The sequence below is a fragment of the Poecile atricapillus genome, chromosome 14, assembly GCF_030490865.1.
Source record: "Poecile atricapillus isolate bPoeAtr1 chromosome 14, bPoeAtr1.hap1, whole genome shotgun sequence".
Lineage (NCBI taxonomy): Eukaryota > Metazoa > Chordata > Aves > Passeriformes > Paridae > Poecile > Poecile atricapillus.
The window spans coordinates 887,606-913,090 of NC_081262.1; the positions used below are offsets into that span (position 1 = coordinate 887,606).

A 25,485-nucleotide genomic window follows, 5' to 3' on the forward strand; every position below is an offset into this window, starting at 1 on the left:
TCCACAAGCACCACTGTTCAGGAGCATGAGAATTTCAATTCAACAAATTAAAGCTTTGTTTTACTCCAAAAGAGACAGACACTGGTAAGAATATTTTTTGGCAAAGACTCACAGGGAAACTAACATATTTAAATGCTCAGTAAGATTATTTTGTTAAATCTCTACATGAAAATATCCACATTGCTGCACTCTCAGGGTAAACCCAGTGCACATTCTCTATTGCTTTTACTGGAATTATTAGCAGGGACACTGAAGCCATCATTATAAATGGGATCCTCTCTGCAGTTGACTGAAAGCAACAATATTTATGATTCTTGCAAACTTTTAAAACTGCTCAATAAATTCCTGGGAGCAGTGACTCAATTTGCATTCCTACATAACTGTATTTTTAGAAACAATCAAACATGCTTTAGCCACTTCTTGCTTCCCTGCACTCAGTGTTCCTCAGTGCCTGTAACTTCTAACTGGGCTTTTAACTTTATTCCTCTTCCTGCCCAAATTTACTGAAGTAAGTGCTTGGGGTTTTTTCCTACTTATGACTGTTTTGCACAGAATCTGCTAGAAATAGCACCAATGCCAACACCTTTCTTCTGCTATAAAGAAATCATGTCAGAGGCTAACATTTACTTATTATTTAAGATTGTTCAGGGGTTTAGATTTTTAAGTAGGTGTTTCTTCCTGAAATATCAATTAAACACTGAAATCCCTTAGTCACTCACCCAGCAACTTGTTTTATGGGTTCTGAGAACTTTATAAAACAACCCGCCTTGTAAATTTGTGGATTTATTTTTGAAACCTTTGTCAGAACAACACAATTTCAGAATGAGTAAAAAAGGAAAAGAAGCCCTAACAGACACTGACAATGAGCAACAGAGAAGCAGCAGTTTAACTTGCTCCATCTGTAAGCTGATGGAAACTATTCCTACAAAGAGTCTTTTCCTGGTATAATCTACATCTCCTCATAGGATTTTGCTGGAAGCACTCTGTACTAAAGCTTTATTATTAACCCTTTTAATTACAGCCAAGGGCTAAATCCTCATCCCATTGCAGTGGCTCAGCTTTCACCACTTTCCTGCTCCCATTTCTCCACCCAGGAACACACAACTACTTCCCCTCCCCCCTTCCCCAGGCAGGAATGAGGGATTTAGAAGCAATAAAAATGAATGCACATTAAGGAAATAATTCACAGGTTTCTCAACAGCAAATTAAAAAGGAAAAGAAGATACAAGCCAAATGTTATTCTAGTAATGTAGGTCACCTTTAATAGGATTCCTAGATTTGCTACTGCTGTTTTGGTTTAATTCAGAGGAAACTGATTGAAAGATTAACTCTTCTATAAATATGGCTCAGTCTTTTTCCTCACACCTGTCTATTTTGTAACCCAAAAGTAATCAAAGGAACATAAAACTAGAAATCAATTAAGCACCTGGAAAAGAAAGAAACATGGAGACAATGATATTAAAAATTAATATTGCCCTAAGTGTTTGTAGGGCAGAACAGCATTTTGGATAAAAGCCCATCCTGGGTGGCCCATCCTGGTGCTGAGGAGATCAAACAATGGCATTTGTATGCAGGGGGCCATGGGCTTGACCCAGTTCCTGGCTCTGCAGCACCTTATACCTGTTCTGACATCAGAACTCATTTCACCTGAGCTTCTCCATGCTCATCACAAGCTCTGACAGCAGAAAAAGTCCCAAGTACAGAGTGAAGTGAGCATGGAAGAATAAGGAGAGGATTCCTGCCAGGGCTTTGCCCAAGGAAGATGTTTCTAATGTCCAGATGACACTGCTGCTCATCCTTCATGACACCAGTGAGCTCTCATGAGGGTATACAGGCAGACTCTATTTTTTTCCCAGTAAGCCACAACAGACATTCCATACAGCATCCACGGAAATGCCTCACTACCCACTAGAAGCAGCAGAGATTTAACTAACTTTAGTCAGAGATGTGAGCACACCCAAAAGTACAACTAAGCTGCACCAGAAGTTTGGAGAAAATAGGCACTTGATGTTCATATGAGTTACTCTTGTGAATGGGAGAGAGCCTCCAAAGACAGACAGCAGATGCAGCACTTCATCTCCAGCATGATGCCACACCACAGGCCACAAGTTGCGGCTCACAGCAAAAGGTATGTGGCTGCAGGTGGCCCAGATGAGCAGCCAGACTGGCTCCAGCATCTCTCCTGCCCAAACTCAATCTACCAAGTGTATTCCCAGCACTTGGAAATCCCCAGTCACACAGTGCTCTCTGCACCAAACTCTGCCTTCCCATGGTGCTGGAAATTTCCAGCAGGGCAGGAGGAAAGAGAACACAAACTGCATACAGTGTTTTTTATTTTTTTAAAAACTTTTTTTTTTAACCAGGCTCCCAGAGGCAGTCATACTGCAAATATATGTTTTTCAGTGAATACAACTCAGTAAACAAATATCCACTGGCATTCCACTTTTTCCATTTCTTTCAGGGAGACTATACAACCCTGACCCTGTTGAAGCTGTAGGAATTTCTCTGTAACTTGGAGGGGAACCAGTATATCACCCCAACCCTTTAAAACCTCCTAAAAATAACCAGGCAGAGGGAACACTAACTGTTAAGTCTCCTTCCCATCAGAATATTTTCTGGCTGTAATATTTACAAAAAGCATCAAACACAGTTACAAGAGAAAAAGAATTCTTATGATTTACTCTCCCACTTTTCATGCTTTTTATCTTCAGTCTGTGCCCAGCCAATCCTCCCTAAATGCTGGAGAGATGTTTGATGCTCAAAGATTAAATTCCAAAGTTCTGTGCATGCTAATTCACACTTGCTAACCAGCAAGCTTTCCTAAGGGCAGGGAATATTCGCAGGAATCAAATCCACAATTCTGACCTCAGAACAGTACAATTCCAATGACTTCTGAAAGCAGGCACTACAAATACTGCTCTTTCATTATAAACATTTAACAGGAGAATAGAATCACACAACTGGTTTGGGTTGGAAAGGACCTTAAAGACCATCTTGTTCCTGTACCCTGCCATGGGCAAAAACACCTTCTACTACACCACATTGCTGCAAGCCCCATAAACCTGTCCTTGAACACTTCCAAGTATGGGGCAGCTACAGCTTCTTTGGGCAACCTGCGCAAGGGCCTCCCCACATTCACAGGGAACAATTTCTTCCCAATATCCTATCTAACCCTGCTCTCTGTCAGTTTGAAGCCAAGTAGGGGACAAAAAAAAAAACCGAAGAAACAACTAAATAGCATAGCCTCATGGACTTTTAAAATGCATCTTAAAATAAACCAATACACTCTTTACAAAGCACTTTACAATACACTCTGCCACAATTCCAATGCCCAGGCTACTGAGTTTTAACTGCATTGCAAATAATTGATGGCATTCTTTCACTTTAGTGCTGCCAAGAGGCAAAAGAAAAATCTGGTGGTGGTGAAGCATACCAGGTTGAGCCTGCTACTGCACCTGCCCTTGATTTCAGAGGTTTCTCATTCCCAGGGCGAGGTGCTGTCGCTGGTTTTCCCTGATGGTTTCACTGAACAGAGCTCAGCTCACACCTTCACCTCAAGAATTCACAGGTTCCAACTCCAGCTTTCTGGAGATGAAATAAAGGCATTTAGAAAAGAGAAATAAAAAGGACATGAGAATTCCACTAATGGTAAAGAAAAAGTACTTTTTCTCTGGTCTCCCACCATGACAAACCAGTGGGTGCACTGGAAGCAGAAAAAGCCCCCAGCCCCAGGAGTTCTCAACAGCAAGGCTGACCAAAAGATTAGTATTTTATTTTTTTCCCCCCCTTTTTTTTTTCCAGAGCCTCTACACCTAATTTCAAAGGATGATTTCTGAATATGAACAATTAAACAGTTAATCACCTCAGTCATCTAAGAGAACTGGAATATGAAACTGCTATTTATATAAATGTCACATGCAATTTTTTCTGCTAGGCTCTATGCCTGGATTCCAAGAAGAATCACTGATCTGTAATAATCCAGGATTATGGCAAACAACAGTGGTTCACACACTACTCTTCAGAGGGAAAATAACAATCACAAAACCATACCAAGGCCAAAGAATTACTATGCCTCTGAAGAGCAGTAGTACATTGTGGACTGCTTGGCTTCCTGCTTTCCTGTCTCTTGAAAAAGAAGAAAATTACTAAAAATAGTAATATATTATCAGAAATCATCGCATCAGTGAGAAATCAAACAGAGACAGAGATGCACAGAGATTCAGAAATCTCATTATGTGGCCTTAATTTGTGGTGGCTGGCAGTGTGTGCAGTGGGTGCCCAGCAAAGGGTGTGTTGGGGTTCAGTCCAGACCTGAGTGGGGGTGCAGGGCTGTGGGTGAAAGCTGTGTTGGAAGAAGAAACCCCTCACTAGAAGCAGCTGTAGTTTCCTTTTAGCCTGGGAAGCAGGGAGAGGGAGGGTATTCTTCCCCTCAATTTCATTCAGGTGAGACCCCACCTGCAGTGCTGCCTCCAGTTCAGGGGTCCTCACCACAAAGATGTAGAGCTGCAGGAGTGACTCCAGAGGAGGCCACAGACATGCTCAGACCACTGCCAGAGGGCAGGGTTAAAAGGGATACTAGGAAGAAATTTTTCCCTGTGAGGGTGGCGAGGCCCTGGCACAAGGTTGGTGGTGGCCAGGTTGGGTGGGACTTGGAGCAACCCGGGACAACAGAAGGTGTCCCTGCCCATGACAGGGAGTGGGACAAGATGGGCTTTAAGGTCTCTTCCAGTCCAAACCATTCTGTGATTCTATGTTCAGCTTTTTATCCCTATAGGCACTTATTTAGCAAAGATGAAGTAGAAGAGTAAGAAATTGAGTTGTCTACTTTACACCGATATTACCTTGACCTTATCGCACAAAAACATTCCCAGCAGAAAGGCAGTACAGATATATTTAGTGTTTCCCTTGGGAAAACAAGGAGTTTAATAATATTTAAAACTGCTCTCCCTTGCTGGTCTCAAGAGCTGAAATGAACCCTCAGAAAACCAGGATCATTAGTTACCCCTCAGTGATAAAAACATACCTGCATCTCCATCATGCTATACCTAAAAAGAATTTTAGAAACATTTTGGCTCCTTGAGAGCAATGCCATTTACAGGTAAAAAAAAAGCTCCCTATATTTCACCTGATTATCACTCATCTTGCTCCTCAGTGCCTCAAGGTGACAGACCCATGGGTCTGGGGGTGCTCCAAGCAATGCCACCCTTTCTCCTGGAAAGCACTTGCCTTCAGCAGATCCTGTTCCCAGTGATTGCAGTCATGGTACCTGTAGAGTGAACCCCTGATCCTGATGCTATGAGAAAACACACCATCAGGAAGAGTAAATTCTGGTAACAGACTGTATGCTCTCCATCTCCAAAAGATCTCAGTTACAGAAAACAGAAGACACTGTCTTCACTGTAAGTGTTACAGCACACAGCCCAAAAGGCCAAACTCTCACCCTTCCGCACTGCACTTGACTCAAACCTCCAGAGTGGCCCAGCTTAGCTCAGTGATGAGGTTTTTTTCTCTTCACTCTGGTTTCAAGCCAGCATACGTTTTATTTTTGGGGCTCTCTGAGTTACTTCTGGAAGGCAAGTCTATCAAACGAGCAAAGAAATCGGGTGGAATCTCTGCCTGGGTTACATTCCACAGTTTATTTCTGTGACGGGGAATCCAAAGGATGAGAGACAAAGGATTTGGGGTCAGGGGGTTTCTTTTATACAGGGTTTTTCAGAGGGAGGGAACATCAGAGAGAGAACCAATTATTTTTCTCAGCTAGTACATCTTACAAACTTTCTACAAATCAAGGTTAGACACGCTAAGATAAGAAATAACAGACACCAACTTCTTCAAATGGCCACAAAGGTGTAGGAGTATTTTCCGCAGAGGGAGAGAGAGGGGAGCAGGCATGGTTTCCTGGCAACACAGGAGGGAAAGAAAGGGAAGGTAAGAATGCCCTCTCAGCTTCCATAGCTCAAAGGCATTCTGGGACACGAAAAACAGAGTTACGTAAGTTTCATGCTGGAGAGAAGAGTCTCTCTCCTCCCAACCCTGTGCTTTCCAGGCTAAAGAGATTTCAAGCAGCTGGAAATGCCAGCAGGGTCCCCTCTCCACTCCATCCAGCCTCTCGCTGAGGAGAAAAAACTTCAGTAACCATGGTAACTTGCCTCCAGGTAAGCAATAGGAGAAAAAGAAGGGGGGGGGGGGGAGGTGGAAATCACAACTAGAAAAGGGAAAAGATACATCTCAAGCTATCAACTACAACATGCACTGACAAAAAGCTGAACAGAGCTGCAGTTCTGGCATGAAGAACCAACAATTTAAACCTGCAACTAGAGCACACTCGTTAAAACTCACTAGTAACTGATTTACCACCTCAAATTTCATACTTTTTCAGAATCTTACCCTATACTTGTCATAAAACTCAGCAAATTCCAGCTGTGTTCTCAGATGTCCCTTGCAGATGGTGCTCTGTGTTCTCCTGTGTCCCCTGTTCTGCTTACTGTGGTTTCCTCATTTTGAGTGTATTCGTGCCATCACAGCTGTGGCAACTGTGAAAACTCTAACATTTTTATTGCAGAGCTTGGCCTGAAGTTCAAACCATATTCCCAGTACAGCATACATTACATATCAGCCCTGGAGAAATTTTATATTAAAAATGCATTATTACAATAACCTTTTTATATTGAGTAATTAAGATGTATATAACCCTGAATCACATGAAGACACATATATAAGCATTTCAGATGGAAAAATAATTATCAGCCTTCCTCAGGTGAGGTCTCTGTCTGCAAATAAAGCTGACTGTAAACATGGCAAATTATTAGCGAAATGCCCAAAACATCATAAAAGAGAACAGAATATAATGTCATTTTAACTGTATTTTTAACCAAGTTTTTATAATTTATTAGCCCAGAAGGACACACAGTGCATAGCTTCAATAATAGGCTACAGAGCTTCAAATACATGTGTAAAGAACATAGAGAATATATAAAAGCAAAAAAGGCAAAAATCAATTTGGCATCAGTGGAAAGATGCTCTGAGCTATGCCCTGTGCTGGAATCTTTGCTATCCTCAAAGACAAATGCACTCCTGAAGGAACATTCCAACCTCCATGGAAGCATAGTGAAATAACATTTCCTTTATATCTGCAGAGCTTGGAGATAAAAGATTTCTGCTCCTGACGCTAACTTCAAGAAGTGAAGATGACATCTTTTATCTACTAGATATTCAATAATCATAGATGGGACTTTGGCTGCCTTCTGTGAAATAAATTACTTTTTTGTTGATGTATGCAAAGATTACCATCTCCCATATTCCTGTTCCAAGGGACCTGAGCCTTTTTCCAAGGGAGACCTACTTTTCCCTTATGATGCTCTCCATGTAAGCCTGGTCTTCCAGCACAGCCAAAAGACAGAGGGACACTCCCACATCTCAGACCCTGCTCCAGACTCTGCCTCAGACAGTGTTCACCCATCCAGCTGCTCTCATCTCCCAATGGGACTAATCACAAGGTTAACTGTGACAGAAGATGCAGGAGAAGAAAGGGGTGCACCAAGAAGGCATGGGCTTCTGGTATAACAGCTGGCCTTGATAACAGCCTTAACCTTATTTCCACCAGGACGGCAAACAAGAAGTAAGGTGTGGCTATGAAGTCCGGCAGATGACACTAGACTAGGAAGTGTCACTAAAGAGAACAAACTATCACAGAGAAAAACTGAATGATGCTGGAGATCAGAGCAATGCAGGGCTGAACAGCACTTGAGTGGACATGAGAACCATCACTTGGGCTGTGAGGAGAAGGATGGAGAGGAAGGAGCTGAGGAAGGAGTTGATGATTGGCGTCATGGTGACATGCTCTGGGCCAGGTGCAACTGCAGCCATGGAGGGCAGAGAGGAGATGGACATGCTGCCATTTCAACTACTCCATGTCATATAGACCACACCAGACTGTACTAACAAAGGTGAAAGCCCTCACATAAACCTTATTACTAACACTTTGAAAAAGGCCATGGGACACTGGGACACTCACAGAGAGCATTTACACACTATAAGGCACAGGTAAGTTTTCTCTGGAAAATCACATGTTATTCCTCCTGCCTCTCAGAGAGAGGATCAGACTGAGCACCAGATGTGGCTAAGGGTCAGTCAAGGAAATATGAGGGAATCTGTAAAACAAGACTAGGCTGGCCAAGTGACACATGGCACAGGCCAGCAAATCTGCCTTCTTTGGCAAGGGAACAGAATTTGGCTCCAGGGCCCTGTAGAGACCAGACAGGACAGGACCAGTTTCCCTTAAAAAAAATAAAGAAATAAATACTTGGTAGGGAAAAAAATCACTAATAGTAAAAGACAATGATAGCACAATAACAAACCAGGAAAACCAGGCCACGAATTAAAACCCGAAAAAGTATTCCACTGCAATTTTGAGGAAGGATGGAATAGAGGCAGGAGGTTTAACCAAGCTTGATATATTTATGAAACAGATTATGTCACTTGAGTTCCTGCAAAACACAAGGACTGGACATGCTGACTCAGGAAGTCCCTTCCAGTGCTGCTGCCCTGAGTTTTTAAGGAAGAGCAGGTGCTTCTGAGAATGCTGGTAGCAAAACAGCTACAGAACTGGGGCAAAAATTACTATGCAGTATGAAGCCCTTAGGGCTCAAGTCTGAAGTAATTCAACTTGAAACAAGACAGTGCCCAGTGATGAGGCTATACCTACTACAGCTACACACATTTTTAATGTTAACCTTAATGTGGGTGTATAAACACACAGCTTATACTATCCACCTGTATTAACAGGTGGAGTGGCTGTCAGACATCCATCACCTTGTAACATGCATGACCTCCTGCTTCACACACTGCTTCCACAGCAGACTACTCCATGAAAGCAGTGCACTTGGACAGATGCATTCCCAGTAAAATTCCCTGGTAAGAACTAGTTTAGGATGAGTTTCCTTATTTCAAGACCATAGATGTAGATCCTCTCCAAAATCACAGTGCCCCAAGTGAAGCAAGTGTAAAGCATTCAACTATCACTGGCCACACTTTGGCCTGCCTGATTTTAGTTTCTTCCTAAATATTTTATATATTTTTACATGTATGACATTGCATTACTGAAGTCACAGTTTTCTGCCTTCTGCATAGCTTAGCACAAGCGTCCATTCTGGAAGATAAAAGACATAGATGCACTGGTTTTAAATGCTGACCAGAGATGAGCATGAATTACAATAGACAGTGCAACAAATATTAATGGTAAAACATTGTAAAAAGAAAAAAAAATAAAATTACACAAGCTGGTAGTGTAAACTTGTCTTCCTTTGTGAGAGCAAAAATATATTTGTAGGTATTTTTGTTATCTGGAACTATGGTGCAAATTATGTGGTGGTTTTGACTGAACTCAAGACCACTACAAAAGCCACCCAGCTGAAGGAATGCCAAGGCACACAAAAACCAGGGAGGTGGGACAAGGTGGGGCTACTGAAATGTCATCAGCGATTCACACAAGTAGAATTTACAAAGATGCTGCAGTTCCACTTACTGCTGATACAACAGTGGCTGTGATGAAAAACTCTGTTAAACTACAGAACTAACCCAAGAGGTGTTAAATCCTTAGTTTACAAGTTTAAAAGTTAGTAACAAAGTGAGCAGAAGATCAAAGACCATGCACAAGTGAGAAGCAGAACAGCCACTGGCAGCTGAAGGGGAGTAGGCAGGTGGGAGGGCAGGGCCCCAGAATGAGGGAACAGCCTATCACTGAAGCCACAGTCACCTAGGAAGGAAGGAAGAAGATCACCTGATGTACAACCTGAACTCCAGCCCAGGAGCAGCGGGGCAGCCTATGGAGATGGTGGAGTCACTGTCCCTAGAGGTGCTCAAAAAACAACCGGACATGGCGTTCAGCGCTTTGGTCTGGTTGACATGGTGGCAATGGGTCAAAGGTTGGACTTGCTGATCTTGAAGGTCTTTTCTAACCTAAATGATTTTGTGATGTCCCTGCTGAGACACTGATCTCCCCTCCAAAGTAGAATTCTCTGGTTTTGCTAATAGAAAAATAGAAATCGAGATTACTGATTTAGCCCAACCAAAACATGTACTTGAGTTCTCTTACAAAGCTATCATTGAATAGTGAAAGAAAAAGGTAAAATACACTGAAATGACATCTCTCTCCATCATGGGGAGGGGAAGGTACTTCTCTATACCCAAGTTCTTAAAAATGTATGGTACCTCACATTGTACACTTCCCCTATATGTGCTGTTTATAAATGTGTTGCAAATAAGCTCTTTCAGTCCTTTTTCAAGCACAGAATCCCAAACCCAAAGAGGGCAAAAAGCTAATGTGCTTTTGGGCCATATGCCTTGAAAATACCCAACCATTAACAGATCAGTAAATTTTCCTGTTTTCAGTTAGTACTTACAGTTATTATATACAATTATCTTTTGGGCAAAACTCAGCAAACGTCCAATGGGAAAATCTTTCCACAAAACCTTGCAGGTGGACGGGCAGGCAACCCTCTGCTGATGCTGTCTTGAGAGGGACAAGCAGGTCTGCTCTGGAACTGAGTAGCAATTCACATTTATACCACCAAGTGGGATGGCCAGGACCCAGGCAGAACAGGAAAGATAATTAAGAGCCTGAAACTGTTTTTATCAGACTCAGTTGAGCATCATGTCCTGCTAAGAGCAGGTCCCTTCCAACCAGGGCACTGAGAAAGAAGATAGACACCAGCAGGTGTTAATGACCAGAGAAGGCCACATCACAATTCAACTCAGGAACAAAAGGTTTGGTGCTTCCCACTGAATCCTGAAATAAAGCCTCCTGTCCTGCCAGGCAAGATACACCTGGGACATCCCTTGCTTCCTCCTCAACGGCATGATAGTATCCAGTCTGCTACAGCCTGTCAGAGGCACCAAGACAGCCAATGATGATGGGTATGTGGGCTGTCTTCATCCTCCCCAGTGGACAAGAGAAAGAATGAAGGTGGCAAGGTGCCTTTGCTAAATGGACGACCATAATTTTCAGGAAAATGAAGACTGACTGGAGAATTTTCTTGAAACTTCAGTCATTACAATCCCTCTCCAGACCTGATGGGATATGGAGGGATGGCTTTAAACTTCAAGAGGTTAGGTATTACAAAGAAATTACTCCCTGTGAAGGTTGGGAAGCCCAGGCACAGGTCACCCAGAGAAACTGTGGATGCCCCACTCCTGGAAGTGTTCAAGGCCAGGGTTTGGATGGGGCTTGGATCAACCTGGTGTAGTGCGAGGTGTCCCTGCCCATGGTAGGGGGTGGAACGAGATGAGTTTGAAGGTCCATTCCAACACAAACCAGTCTGTGATTCTACTATTTAAATCCATCTGCAATGGTGGTAAAGCCAAATCCTCCCAGACTTCTTGGCTTTTCTCTTAAAACTCTGCATCCTGGATCTCCAGTAGTAACTTCTGCCTACATATACCTGGGGACATTCCAAAAGTATCAAATCAGCCTGCAGAGCCCTTAACAGAAAGGGACCAGGCAGCAGCTCCTTCATTGCACCAAAGGAAGAAGTTCCTCATCAAAGCTCACTTGGGAATCACAGTTTGACTTGCGCAGGTAAGCCTGCATAATTGAGGGGAAACCTGGCCATTGCCTCTGATCATCATTATCAACTGATATTCAGATTTTTCTGAACTGCTTTTTAAATAAATCACAGCTCATAGTGCTTGCTCACAATTTTATTTACAAGGCAATTTTTAGTAACATGCTGATATTTATGACTATTAATAATTGCCGTGAGCTTGAGTGAGGATTTGTATGAAGGCTCTGTGTTTGGATACAGATTTTTTCACTCCAAGATTAGTGAGAATAAAGGTTACCAGATGGCAAGGACTGATTCCTCATAGAGACATGATTTAGAAGTATGCATCATAGGGCCAGTCTCTATTGCAAAACAGCATCACAAACTGTCTTTGTTACATTCCTTTAAATTAACACAACTTGTAAACAGAAGTGTCTCTAAATGCATTTCATCCCAGCAGTGTAGAATTCATAAAATTTTTTAGCAAAAATTTTAATAACTAATTATGTGTTTATAGCAAGTGGCTTTCCAATAGCTGATGTCCTATAACATTATCTCTAATAAGCCAGAAACATGTATAGTTTTCACCAAAAAAAAATGATTCTGCACACAAACTTTTGATGAGGTGAAGATGAAAAAAGTACAATGGAAGGAACAAGCTGCTTCTGCATCTCTCAGAGCATAACCCCAAAGCATCTGTACTTCAGCTCTCAGTGTGCATTGGGTATCCTCCATCAGACCAGCTGGGGAGAAACCAGCAGTGGGACACACGTCACTCCACAGCTCGAAGCCAGCACTGGCTGATCCCAATGAGCTGGGGTCCCCAGCACAGCACATTCTACAACCCTCAGGATGCATCACTGCTGCCAGCCTGGGTTCCACCCGCACTGTCACCCCACCCCATAGCCAACAATGCTTCATTGCCCCTCTCTAGAGCCATGCACAAAGGATGAGACAAAGCAAAAAGGGCAGACTGCCACAAAACCGCCATCATACCAGGAAAGAGAAGAGAGCAGTCCCTGCCGTGCTGTCCTGTGGGCAGGAAGAGGGGAGGCACCACCTGATCCAGAATGGCAGGCAACACCCCTGCTGCTGGCAGAGGCAGCTCTGCACCCTCACTTTGAGCAGACAAAAGGCATCACTGAGTTACCTCCCAACAAATGTCACAATCTACCTTCAGAGGAAGGAAGGAATTATCTCTTTAGTGTTATTAGTATTAACATCAATTCTAGTCCTGCATCAGAAGACACATGATGGGATAGTAAGTTTTTAACTTACAATCCTATTCAGTTTTATTGCTGGAGGGTTTGTAAGGAAAGGCATGCTCAGCATCCCAACACTGCCAATCCTTTTCACAAGAGGCACATGCTGACTGTCGGCCAATGCAGTTAGCCATTGTCAATTTTAGGAGCTCTCTATTAGACAAAGTCTAATTTAGAAATGAGACATTTATTCTGTGCAGGTTGCAAGGTGTAGGTTTCCACAAATCAAGCACAATATAGTTACATCTTAAGCCTCTCTAACACACATCCATGCCTACTTAATGCATATTTCTTTGTATGACAGACAATCTTAAGTAACACTTGAAACACAAAGTTCTTTTTCTTTATTAAGCAACTTCTGTCACAGCAGTTATCAGACAACATGCTTACAAAAGGTGAAAAAACTCAGCCTGGGGAGAGATAATTCAGCTTGAAGACACCATGAGGAGGCTGTAAGGATGGCCAGTGAGCTTCTTTCACCAGTTCAGAGAGAACATTAGAATCTTAATCTAAAATAACTAACCTACTTAGATACAAATTTCAAACTCAGGTATCTCCAGAAGCATTTTTTTGTTGTTGGTTACTTTATTTTACTATCTTCAGTTGCTGAGTTTTAATCATAATCTACAATACTGTATAATTGTATTGTCAATTGATCATTTGACCATGATCAATTCTGACTCATGGTCAAATGAAATCACTGAAAAAAAGGCGTAAGAGAAAATTGAGACACAATGGTTAACATCCCCAAAACATGAAGTTTGCCTCACCCAGAAGACACAACGGGATCACCACAAATGCTCTCACTTGTGTTGCTTTCTAATTCTGAATGACTAAATGGATGTATTTTGGGAAAAAGGAACAAGTATCGTAAATATGTAAGGAACATCTTCCTGCTCAGCAGAAGATTATCATTACAAGTATCACAGTACTTCTGATGAGAATGAAGAATCTGGTTTGCCCAGGACCAAAAGCTTTTGTAAATCAAGGTAACTGCAGAAGAGGATTCAAGGTAAATTGGAATAACCCTCTAATAACCACAAATACTTCTTCCATGGATGAATGTCTTGGTTTGGCAGGCAGGTGTCTGTTAGGGAGGGCAGGAGCCTCCTCTGGAATGAAAAATGTAAACCCCCTCCCTCCGAATTACAATTTCGAAATTAAGGGGCTCTCAGGCAAAGATATGGGGGTTGGAATAAGAGTTCTTTACTAGTATGTATAACAAGACACAAAACAACAATAACTAGGGACCCCATGAAAGTATTCTTGGCTGAGACGGGAGAGGATAGAGGAGAGGCTTTGCTTCACAAATCCCCTGCGGGCAGTCGATCCCGCTGCCCCGGCAGGACTCTGAGGAACACTTAGCTGGTACAGCAGGAATGTGCAGAGATCCCGGGCTGGTGGATGAGGAGTATCAGCAGCTCCGCGGCAGTGCCCAGCACTGCAGGACTGAGCAGAAAATCCTGTGCCGGTGGATGAGGTGTATCAGAAGCTCCAGGGCGATGGCTGGCACTGCAGGACATCCCGGCACGACAGGGGGTGTGAGGCCCACAGAAGAAGAAGCAGCAGCTCCATCTGGGTTATGGCGAATTCCTTTCTCCAAGCAACAACAGCTCCGAGTGTGTTCGGCTCTGAAGCCAAAGAAGCGAGCTCCCCAGCAGCTACCCCTACCCTCCCTTTTTCCTGCCCCAGTTCCCCCTGGGCCCAGACAAACTCTGTCTTCTCAAGCACCCAGTAAGTACCTGCAGCCAGGTTTCCCTGCAATTAATGGGGAAAATTCTATAGGTGAGAAAGGACGAAAGAAAGGACACCTAACCCCAGCATTATAATCTGACAGTGCCTGCAAGCTCCAGGAATGGACCAAGAGGGCGTGAAGGATACGGAGACAGATCAGGTACCCAGTGAACCTGAATTTCATGCTTGCCAGTTATTTTCACCAGCCTATAGTGCAAAGGATCATTGTAAAAGCATCTGGTCTCCCCTACTCCGCAAAGCTTTCCTCCTTGGATGCTATAAGGTGTCCATCAGACTGCAGAAATTCCCATTAATCAGATATTTGTAAGATGAATTTTCAGGGTGGGGAAACAAAACACCTTCCCGGGCTGGAAGTCATTCCACAGAGAAAGCAGATACAAGGCAGGACAAGAGAAAGCACTTACAGTGAACACCAGGAGCTGGAGCCCACAACTATCACTTTTGTCATCCTTCCTCCCCATCTCCCTAAAGAGAAGGAGGGTACAAGGTAGGACAATATTTGAGGCATCCCATAACAAATGGGGGGAGGTTTTTACAAGCCTTTGTGCTGTTTGAGATGCAGACAGGAGCCAGCAAGCTCGCCATATTTCCACAGTCAGAAAGCTCTTCAGGTACATGTGGCAGCCACAGTGCCCCTTACAAAGGACCAGCTCTTCCAAAATACTGCCACTGATCTTCAAACAAGACATCGGAGCCTTCTTATTACATTAAAATTACTTACTGGTAATTGAGTGGGCGTCTAAGGTAGATAACAACACAAACAGCAAGCTATAACAAGGAGTGATGGCCCCAGAGACAAGACAGCAGGAGACAGGGACACTGCTTCTTGTGGGAAAGGATGACAACACCCAGGTGTCTTTCAGTTAAAAGTTCTACACTTGGCAATGACAGCAAAGGGCTTTCACAGTTCACATCCTCCCCCTGGGGAATACAGGCACATGCTGTGGTCACCCAGCTTGGCAGAAAAGTGGGGTTGCTGGTGGACACCACGTTAAACACGAACCAGTGATGTGACCTGGGGGCAAAGGGTGTTCTGGGCTATGGCCACCAGGTTGAGAGTGCTGTGCCCAGTGATGGACTCTCTTGCACAAGGGGGGCAGGGAAAGACTGAAGAGAGCCCAGTGAAGGGCCACAAGTATAACAAAAGGACTGGAATACCTGGAGAAGAGCAGGTTCAAGGGGTCTCATCAATGTATATGAATATCTGAAGGAGAAGTGCAGAGATGAAGGAGCAGTCTCTCTCCAGCGTGCCCAGTGACAGAACAAAAAGAAACGTGCAGAAACTGGAACACAGCTGGTTCCCTTTAAACATAAGAAAACCATCTTTCCCTATGAGCACTGGCACAGGTTGCCCAAGGAGATCTTGTAGTCTCCCACCATTTTGGAAACACTCAAACACTGCTTGGACATGCTCATGGGCAGCCTGATCTGGGTGACCCTGCTTGAGCAACGGGAGCAAATGAGCTCCAAAGGCTCCTTCCAACGTCAACCAGTCTGTGATTCTGTCAAAAGACCCATAGAGAAGCCCACAATAACAATGCTGAAGACAGCCCATTGTCACAGGAGGCAGGGAACATTGCTTCAAGGGGTTACCATGCTGCTGAAGCCCACATCGCACCCTAGACAGCTCAAGACAGCCCTGTCCATCTCCTGGCCAAGTCCAACATCAACACGAGTCCATGAGAACTGCAGCCCAGCAGGCTCTGCCACACATTTATATGCTAACTCCTTGCTCCAAGAGCCCAGCAGAGGCCCAGGACACTGACACGGCAGCAGCACCTGCCCTTCAACACCTGCAGCCCGGAAACACATTGACTACTGAGCAGGAGTCAAGTGTATGGGAACAACCAGTGTTACTGAGGCAGAGGTTTTCCCAGCCACATTCCAATGGAAGTTGCTCCCAGGTGCTGGACTGCCACAGCACAGAACACAAGCTACAGAAAGTCTTCAGAAGGGGTCAGATCTGATGAGCACCAAGTCCTTACCTCTACACCATACCTATATGCATCTTCAATGACTACCATTTTAAACATTCTAATGAGCATGAACTGATGTTGCAAAGCACTCTTACTTTGATACTAAAGCGTTTTGTGTTCTGTGGACAGCCACCACCATTCCTTTGAGACATAAATTTCCCTAGAAGCAGTTTTCATGCAACAAGGTGTCTGAGGGCACCTCCCACATGGCAGAGGCCCATCTGGCTTTCCTAACTCCAAGAAGCCATGCTAACACACCTCGAACACCCTTGTAAAGCTTTTATGTGCATTCACATGTCCACATTCATCTTAGCATCAGTGCCCAGTGTGATGAACAATAACCACAGAAATCAGCATTTAGGGCACACAGTGATGCTTGTCTTCAAGAGAGGAAGAATATAGAAAATTAGGAAAGCAGCTTGCTTTGAGACATCAAAATATCTCATTAAGAGTGGACCCAGTAAGGCCTATTTTCCCTGGGGATTTCTGCAGGTCCCTAGCCCTTTCCTCATCCCAACTCTACCTCTACACATCCCCTAAGCAGACCCCAGAAAGCAACAGTATGTGCATGCTGGACCCACCTGCCCCAGACCCACGTGCTAACTGTCCTGCTGCCAATCACTTGCACGCTGCTAACTCTGTCTGTCCCTTCAACATGCAGGACCTTCACTTGACCTTTCTCTTTCACTGTTCACCAAACAGACACCCTAAAAAATTTAAGTAACCTTTTTATTTAACAAATATGTCTGAAAGCAGCCACCAGTTTCCTAAGTTATTTGGGGCAGCTCCTAAGAGCAATCACAACAGCTTCATTTCCTTAAGAGATCAAGCTAAACCAAATACCTAGCCACTAAAAATAAGTAATGTTCTCTGCACCTGTCCAAATACCAGGGCCACAAAGGTGGTAAAGGGACTGGAACATCTTGCATAGGAGGAGCAGTCAAGAGGGCTGGGGCTGCTCAAGAAGGCTCTCAGAGATCTGACTAATGTGCTCAAGTACCTGCTGGGAGGGAGCAAGGATGAGGGATCCAGACTCTGCTCTGGACAAGTGGCAATGGGCACAAGAGAAACCACACATTCAGAATTCCATCTGAACACAAGGACACACATTTTTCCTGCAAAGCATCAGACAGTGGGACAGGTGGCCCAGTGACATTGCAGAGTCTCTATTCACGGAGACATTCAAACTCTAACTAGGTCCTGGACAATCTGCTCCAGCTGCCCCTGACTGAGCAAGGGTGTGGGACTCAATCTCAGGAGATTACAGACACACTAGTGGAGTCTGTGATTCCACAGACCACCACACCACACAAGCAATAATGACCCTCCAGTCACACATATGTATTCCATGTTTGTATGAAACAGATGGAAGAAAACAAAACCACCAAAATCTGGTGCAATCCCGTATCTTCAGTAGCTGGGAGGTCATGGAAAATTTCAATATGCAATTTACTAAGCTCCATAACAACAGCAACTGACAGCACTGCCTCAGGCCAAGGAACTTCTATTCAAAATCCACTTGCCCAGATGCTTTTGCTGCCATACTTTAGGACAAGTAAAAAACATGAAGTCTCTACAACCTAAGCATTAGAAAATATTTACTAGAAAATAAAGCATTAATTTGCTTGTGGCAAAAATTAATTTAAAAGACAATATGTAGAATTATCTTAAGACAGTAATTTTGGGAACGAAAACCTTCCTTTATGGCCTTTAGTGAAAAGGAAGCTGTTTCTCTGCCCACAGCAGGGGTGTTGGAACTAGACTTGGATCTAGGAACTAGATGTTGGAACTAGGTGTTGGAACTAGATGAAACTATTTCAAGTTTCTATGATTCTACAATTAATATTAATTTAACAAACCATACCTGTTACAGTCTGCTGTGCACAACTGCTGCATAAAGATGAACAGCAAGGTGCAATGGCTCTGCACGGTGGTAATCAGCCAATACAAAGCACATTTTTATGCCAGAACAATGCCCACCTGTGATACCAGTTACTTTGAATTTAATAAATCAACATAAAGCAACCATAACTCAGGGCCTTTGACAGGATATTGCAAGAGAATAGATCAATTTTTCATCTCCAACCTCTCAGTGTCCATTAATTGTTGTAACTGGCACTCATACACAGAGAGGAATCAAGACTAAGGTCAAACCCTGTTTCCAGGGGAGGATCTTCCCAGTTAGAAGTGAACATCCTACCCAAGACCTGAGGCACAGCCCACGAAACTGATACTGTTGGAGGGGTGGGATGGACAGTCCCTGGTCACTGTGGCACTGTTTCAGAGCAGCAATGCACATTCTGGGAAGAAAACACTTTTCTGGTTTTTGATTGTGTACAATTACCTGATAGCAGAATTCCCATAATATGTAATTTACTGCAGAGTAAGCAGTACATGGGAAACAAGTAAAGATAAATAATGTACTTTGTTATATACCGAGGGAAACAGCAGCTGTGCATTCCATGTATGACCTTGTAATAGGGGGTCTGTAGAGGCAGAATGCTCATTTATTCTCACAAGAAACACATTATCTATTCCTTTTTGATAACACATCTCCTTGCAGACACTTCCCCCACTTACAATGAGCTGTGCATAAGGATGAGAGAATATCTTCAGCAGCAGCACTTTTTAAATCTCACTTTTTTAAAAATACCATTGGCAAATGGTATTTGCCACAGTTCCCAAGTTTCCTTGTAGGGAATGTAACTGCTATCAGTACCTTTGTTTCCAGAAAACACATCCTGTATCTAGTAAGCCCAGAACAGAAATCCACTCCAGTCCAAAGATGCAAGATGGACTGTTCCAACCCCCATTTGCAGTCTCATTTTTTCCCATAAATAGTTTACTTTAAAAATTAATTCTCAGAAGCTGCAAAATGCTGTCTCTACACAACATAAATAAGCCTTGTGTACTCAGGATAATTTTTCAACCCATACAAGCATTCAAAAGCACTTCAGGATGATTTATTAGTCCATTAATACATAATTAGGACTTGGGACTAAAACTTTTAACAGACTGGCTCTTGCTTTCAGAATCAATAATGGGCCACAAGTCCTCGCCACCAAGTTACAAAGCTTCTTGCACATGACTATTAAGCAACAAGAACACATCTGTGAAAATCTTGCATGTGTTTTACACCATTCTCTGGTTCAACAACTATTTCATTAATTACCATTTCTTTTATTTTATTATTACCCCATATCAAATCAGAACTTGACTCCTAGGAAAGCAACTGAATCTTAAATCTTCTGCTCTTCCTTAGTCTAGAAGACAGAAAAACTCACTTTTTAGGAAGTTTAAAGGAGATGATATGGTGGAGATGATGTGTTGAGGATGGATTTTTTTCAGCACCAAAGCTCTATCCCAGCTCACAGACTGTCACTCCAAAAGGCTGAACAGTAATCCCTATGGCTCCCAGCCTTCAAGGCTGAAAGGATGTTGTGTATTTCAGCAGGGACAGGCACAGATGCAGGAAGATAAAAGAGTGGAGATCACCTCCCATCTGTCTTGTGTACATTCCAGCGCCTGTAACCGTTTCTCTTCATCAGAGGGGTTGGATTTCTCATGAGCCACTTCCAAACAACCCCACCAGCTGGGCAACCCTGCCCCGGTTCTCCCGGGAGTGCATCCACGCTCCAGGAAACGGCAGGTGATGACTTGGAAACGATTTTATTGAAACGCAAGGCAAAGTTTTGATAAAAATAAGTTTCAAAAATAAGAGGTTATACTCTAAAGGCAATTCTATGGTCCAACGAAACAGCTTACAGCTGACATTGAGTGCTGGATGGCTGCACAAATTACCCATTTTAAAAACTATTTTTTACACGACAAATTATGCTGACCCCTCCGGATGCTGTTGGCATTGCAAAGTGAATTCCTAATTCCTCAGGAATTCCACAGGATTGCAGCTATTTTGGTTCGGCTTTTTTTTCCCTCTCGCTGTCACGGGGCAGCTCAGCCGCAGTGGGCCCCGGCACCGCGGTGCGGCGGAGGAGCCGGGCCTGCCGGAGCCGGAGAAGTCCCGGAGGCGGGAGCCCCGCACCCTCGCGGGAGGGGATGCGCCTCGCCGGGCCCGCCCCCGCTCTCCGCTTCTAGAAAGTACCGGTGGCCACTGCCCCGAGGCTCCCGCCACCCCCCCCCTCCCCCGAGCCGGGCCCACCGCGGGGGCGCGGGCAGCAGGGACACGCCAGTGGTGGCGATCGGGGCGACGGAGCGAAGAGCTGTGAGAGATGGCCCAACCGCAGCCCTAAGCAACCCCGCCACCCTCTCGGCCCTCCCGCTCCCCTGCATTGGGGTACCCGCCCGGCCGTGGCCAAGATGGTCGCGGGGCGGCGGCACTCACCTCCTCGGCCTGCTTGCGCAGCGCCTTCTCCCGCTCGTACTGCGTGAGCAGCTGCTCGTTGTCCTCCCGCAATAGCTCCAGCTCCACCTCGTGCTCCTGGTTGTCGGTGAGCACCGAGTCCAGGTTCTCCAGCACCGTCACCACCAGCGGCATCAGCTCCTTCACCACCTCCTCGTCGTAGCAGTGGATCAGCCGCTCGAACTCGCGATAGATGCTGTTGGCGAGGCCCGAGACCCGCTCCGACATCACCGACCCCGAGCAGTAATCATCGCCCGGGTACCCCCCCACGCCGCCATCGTCCAGCTGGATCTCCAGCATCCTGCCGGCCGATAGCCCTCGGCCCCGCTCCGCTCCGCGCCCCGCTGACGTCGTCGCCGCCGCCGCCGCCACCGGGCGCTGCCCCGCCCCGCCCGCAGCGTCACGGACCGCCCAGAGCTGCTGGATCGGGGGCGCGGGCTACCCGTGCTGAGAGCAGGCCCCGCGCCGCAGTGCTTCTTGCACTGGACACACGAACGGCAGCGCTGATGGCGAGCCACCCGCGGCCGGTTCCGTCCCCCGAGTCCCGCGGCAGACAAAGAGGCGCGCACCGGGGCTCCACGCAAGGCGCGATGGGCGCGCGCGGGGCCCCACGCTGCGGCGTCACGCGCAGGGACACCGAGCATGAGCCAGCGCATGCCTGGGTCGCGCCGCATCTCGGACACGCACTGGCTCTGGGAGCCGCGTTAGAGACTCGTCACAGCCGCGGTAGTTTTGTTACCGAGATCAGGCAGCTGTAGTTACTACACAGAAAGCAGACAAGGAGCTGTTCAATTAGGTATGAACCGAAAGCCAGAGCGCAAAATTTGCCACCTCAAGTCCTGAAAGAAAATCCAGCACAACCACCGAATTTCATCAGTAGATTTCCCAAAGCAACAGCAGCACACACCAAATTACGGGCAGCAGCTCCAACACCCTCGGCAATCTCTAGCACCTTCAGCAGGTGTCACAGAAGTCAGAGTCTGCCACATCCTGAGCTCAGCTGAGTTTGGGCTGTAGAGTTGGAGGAAGACAGCAGGAATCATTCTCTGTACTGAGACCAGCCTGGCAGGAGAACGAAGTAAGGGGTTGATTTATGAAAAGGCTCCCCAGACCTTAATTTGGCTTAGGGCACCAAAGAAGAGTGTAATTCCAGAGTCATGACTAGCAATGACCCTAAAAGCTTCATATTGCACAAAGGGAAAGAACTTTTACCCTGCCCAGAAAGCCTAATTGCAATGGGAATAACACATCTCACTGGTAATTAAGAATTTTAAGTTTTATGACTGTTTTGTTCTATGTTACATCATTATAGCTGACTACATGCTGATAGACATGATTCAGAGCCTAGCAACTTTTAGACTGCTACATTTATAGCAAAAACCTATTTGTCTCTAGAAATGGAGAATTGAAGGGGAAGGAATGGAATGCAATAGAATAGTACTTAATGAAATAGGTATAGTTCACTTGGAAGGGTCATACAGTAATTGAGGTTGAGGTGTAGTTAGTTACAGGATGGATCACCAGTAGATCATGAGACACCTGAATGTAACAGCCAGATTTTCAAATGTTTCCACACAGAGCAGGCCCAGCCAAGCACATCAGAGGCACTGAATGCACAGATATAAGAAACAAATGTGAAACAAACATAAAGACACTTTTGCTTAAAAATTTCAAACCCAACAAATCACCCTTGAGACCATCTCCTTTTTAAAAAGGCCTTTATGGAACAGGACAGCTCTGGGGTGGGGGCCCAAAGGGTCACACACACCACCACTGCTCCCACTGGACACCGCAGAAGAGAAGGATCCGTGCAGCTTTGTCACTGGGGCAGAGCTGGGCCTTTCTTCCTCACAGGAGTCCCCAAGACTCCTTGCCCTCCTAGTCTAGGCTGTCATCCGAGTCCCCTCGTGGTTATGTCGGCCTCTGGAGGGAAGTCAGGGGACTCCTCTGGGTCTTCCTTGTTCCATGGTACTGTTTTTATTCCTTCCTTTTTGTGTGGCTCATTGTCTCGGGGTTTTTTATCAGTCTGTGTGCGTCCCATGAGTCTCTGGTTTCTCTCGTTTACATAAAAGTCCTTATGTCATCCTCCTCCTCAGGGCCCAGCTGAACTTGGGGCAGGGGTACAATGTTGGCATGTGGGAGTCTAGGAGCAGTGGGGGCAGGGCCTGGCTGAACATGGAACAAGAACACGGGTACAGCAATTTGGGACAGGGGTACAAGGTAAGGGGTTTATAAACAGTAACTGTAACATGGCTAACAATCTTCTAATTATTCTTAACAGTGTGGGAAACTTTATATGACTAAGAGGTTTATAAAGAGGTCATTCACAACAAACACAGATTGGCAACAAAGCTGAGCACATGCTTTATTAAATGCATGATTTCATTTAAAATATCATGAATACAAACGTAAAGGTGAACAGAGAGAAAAGCAAGGCAGGCAAAGAGAGAGGCAAGGCTTATTTACTAATTCCATATTACACTGAAGTCCTAATCTCATGTAATCTAGAGAGCATGTAAAAACGTTTATAAAGTTTTCTTGCATGTTGCCCACATACATATGAAACTGCAACAATGGAAGTGACACAAACTAAAGCCTGTTGAACTATAGGGACTGATGAGCTCATGGCATTACTTAGTTCTTCTGACTGTAATCCCAACAGGTCTAGCATGCATCCCTGAGGGGTGGGGATATCAGTTGAACTGCATCCTCCTTTATACAACAGAATCCTGGTTCGGGTCCAGTGACATTGTTAAAGCTCCTGCTGAAAGACAGTGATTGCCTTAACTTAATTTGTACATTAAAATATACATTCCTATATTTATAAATTCATCAATAACTTCAAGTCTAGAAATGAGAATGGCAGGAATGCTAGGTGCTGCCATGTGTGAGAGTTAAAATACCACTTCCAGATGAAAGTTGGCAAGCAAAATATTTTCTTATTCAATCCCTTTTGGGGTTTTATTGCATCTAGCATAGGAGTTTATCTAGGATTCAAATTGTTATTTGTTTAGCACTAATGGCAGACTAAAAACTGACTGTGCTATACATATGCAACTGTGTTATGGCCCTTTCCTGAAGAGCTTGCCTTTCCAAGTTGGAAAAATATAAGCACAAGGAGTGAGAAATAGAGATACTGAGACTGTGCAAGGAAAATCAGAATTTTCCTTTTGTAATAACCATATGATGTCCAATTAACTATTGGGGTTTTTTCACCTGGACAGTTGGAACTTTGCTTTGTGAAAGAATTAATATTTTTATGTGTAGCACATTGGGTCTGGATGGTCTGGCCAGTGCTACCTCGGGATCCTCAGCGAGATGTCCTCAAGAGGATGACAAATAAAGGAGGGATGGGCATTGTTATAAGTGCATATTATGTTATTGGCTTTTCACAGATGAATATTATATGTATAATGTCAGAAACCTTTGCTGTATTAATATAGGTTCTTCTATTTCTGTTATTGATAAAACTTGGGAATAGTGGTATAATATGTATATGTTAGGCTGTAGCATTGTATTAAAGCAAAAACTACTTTTGTTTATTGTTATAAATGAAATTAGAATTTTGACAACTAGGTCCTTTGAGTTAATAACAGTTTAATTAAACATGAATACAATTTAGTGAATTGAATAGTAAATTGGTACAAAAGAATACAATTTAGTAAAAGAATACAATTTAGCAAAAAAATACAATTTATGTATTTAATTTGTCAGTAACTAAGTATGATTAAAGCCTAAGCAAAACCGACCGGGGTATGGAGAGGGCTTGTTACCCTACATCATGTACAAAACTGACCAGGGTATGGAGAGGACTTCCCACCCTGCCTCACGTACAAAACAAAGGACTTCAAGCTAAACTTATATACCATATGCTTATACATATTCATTAATGTTTCCCATAAGTTTCCTCCTATTTCTGATTTTTTTGACTTTACGTCACTATTCTTCATGGCGCATGCTTCACTTGTTGTTAGGGGGTCTTCAGTCTTCTTTTGGTGGTCTTTGGACGAAGGCTTACACTCATCCTCACTGTCCTCTGGATAACCTTACAGGTTTGTGTGTGCATACTAAGCGTTGTGTTATGTGAGTCCACTAATTAGTCTTACATTTAATGAATTTTAGGCCCTATGCCTAAAGTCATTCTAATTTTGTCCATCTCAAGGCCATTTTCGTCTTGGGACATCACTTTATCTTCCAAAGTACATCCTGTATCTTAATTTTAACATGTAACAGCTGTGAAGGTGTACATCTGCCTTGTAACACTGATTCTCTTGATTGCTTCTAATAATAACTTTCCAAATAGTTACAATTTAGTTAGCATGAATCAAGACCATTAATTACATTTATATAACCCAGAGACTGAAAAAGACAGCCAGAACCTCCCCCCCTGCATTCTTAGATTATTTTATCCAGATGAAGACAGCAGTGACCAGTGCTCCAAGGGAAGAATTTATTGAACCTCTCTTAGCAGGGTGTGGGAGACTCAGTGGAGCCAAGAAGACTGATCTACTGGGGAGGTGGTGAGTTAAAACTAAACCAAAAAACATCTAAAACTTAAGAGGAATGTTTGAATCATGTATGAGAATTTATGA

The 25,485-nt window shown here is 44.2% G+C and overlaps 1 protein-coding gene across 16 annotated transcripts in view; it reads right to left on the minus strand.

Moving 5' to 3' along the window:
* Positions 1-21,299, minus strand: part of MAPK8IP3 (mitogen-activated protein kinase 8 interacting protein 3) — a 77,015-nt gene extending 55,716 nt beyond the window's left edge. For all 16 annotated transcript variants that reach the window (XM_058849365.1, XM_058849347.1, XM_058849360.1 and 13 more), the window contains exon 1: positions 20,876-21,299. In XM_058849365.1, coding sequence (XP_058705348.1) covers positions 20,876-21,193 — 318 coding nt within the window. In that variant the 5' untranslated portion in view covers positions 21,194-21,299. The remainder of the gene's footprint in view (positions 1-20,875) is intronic.
* Positions 21,300-25,485: the final 4,186 nt, after the last annotated feature.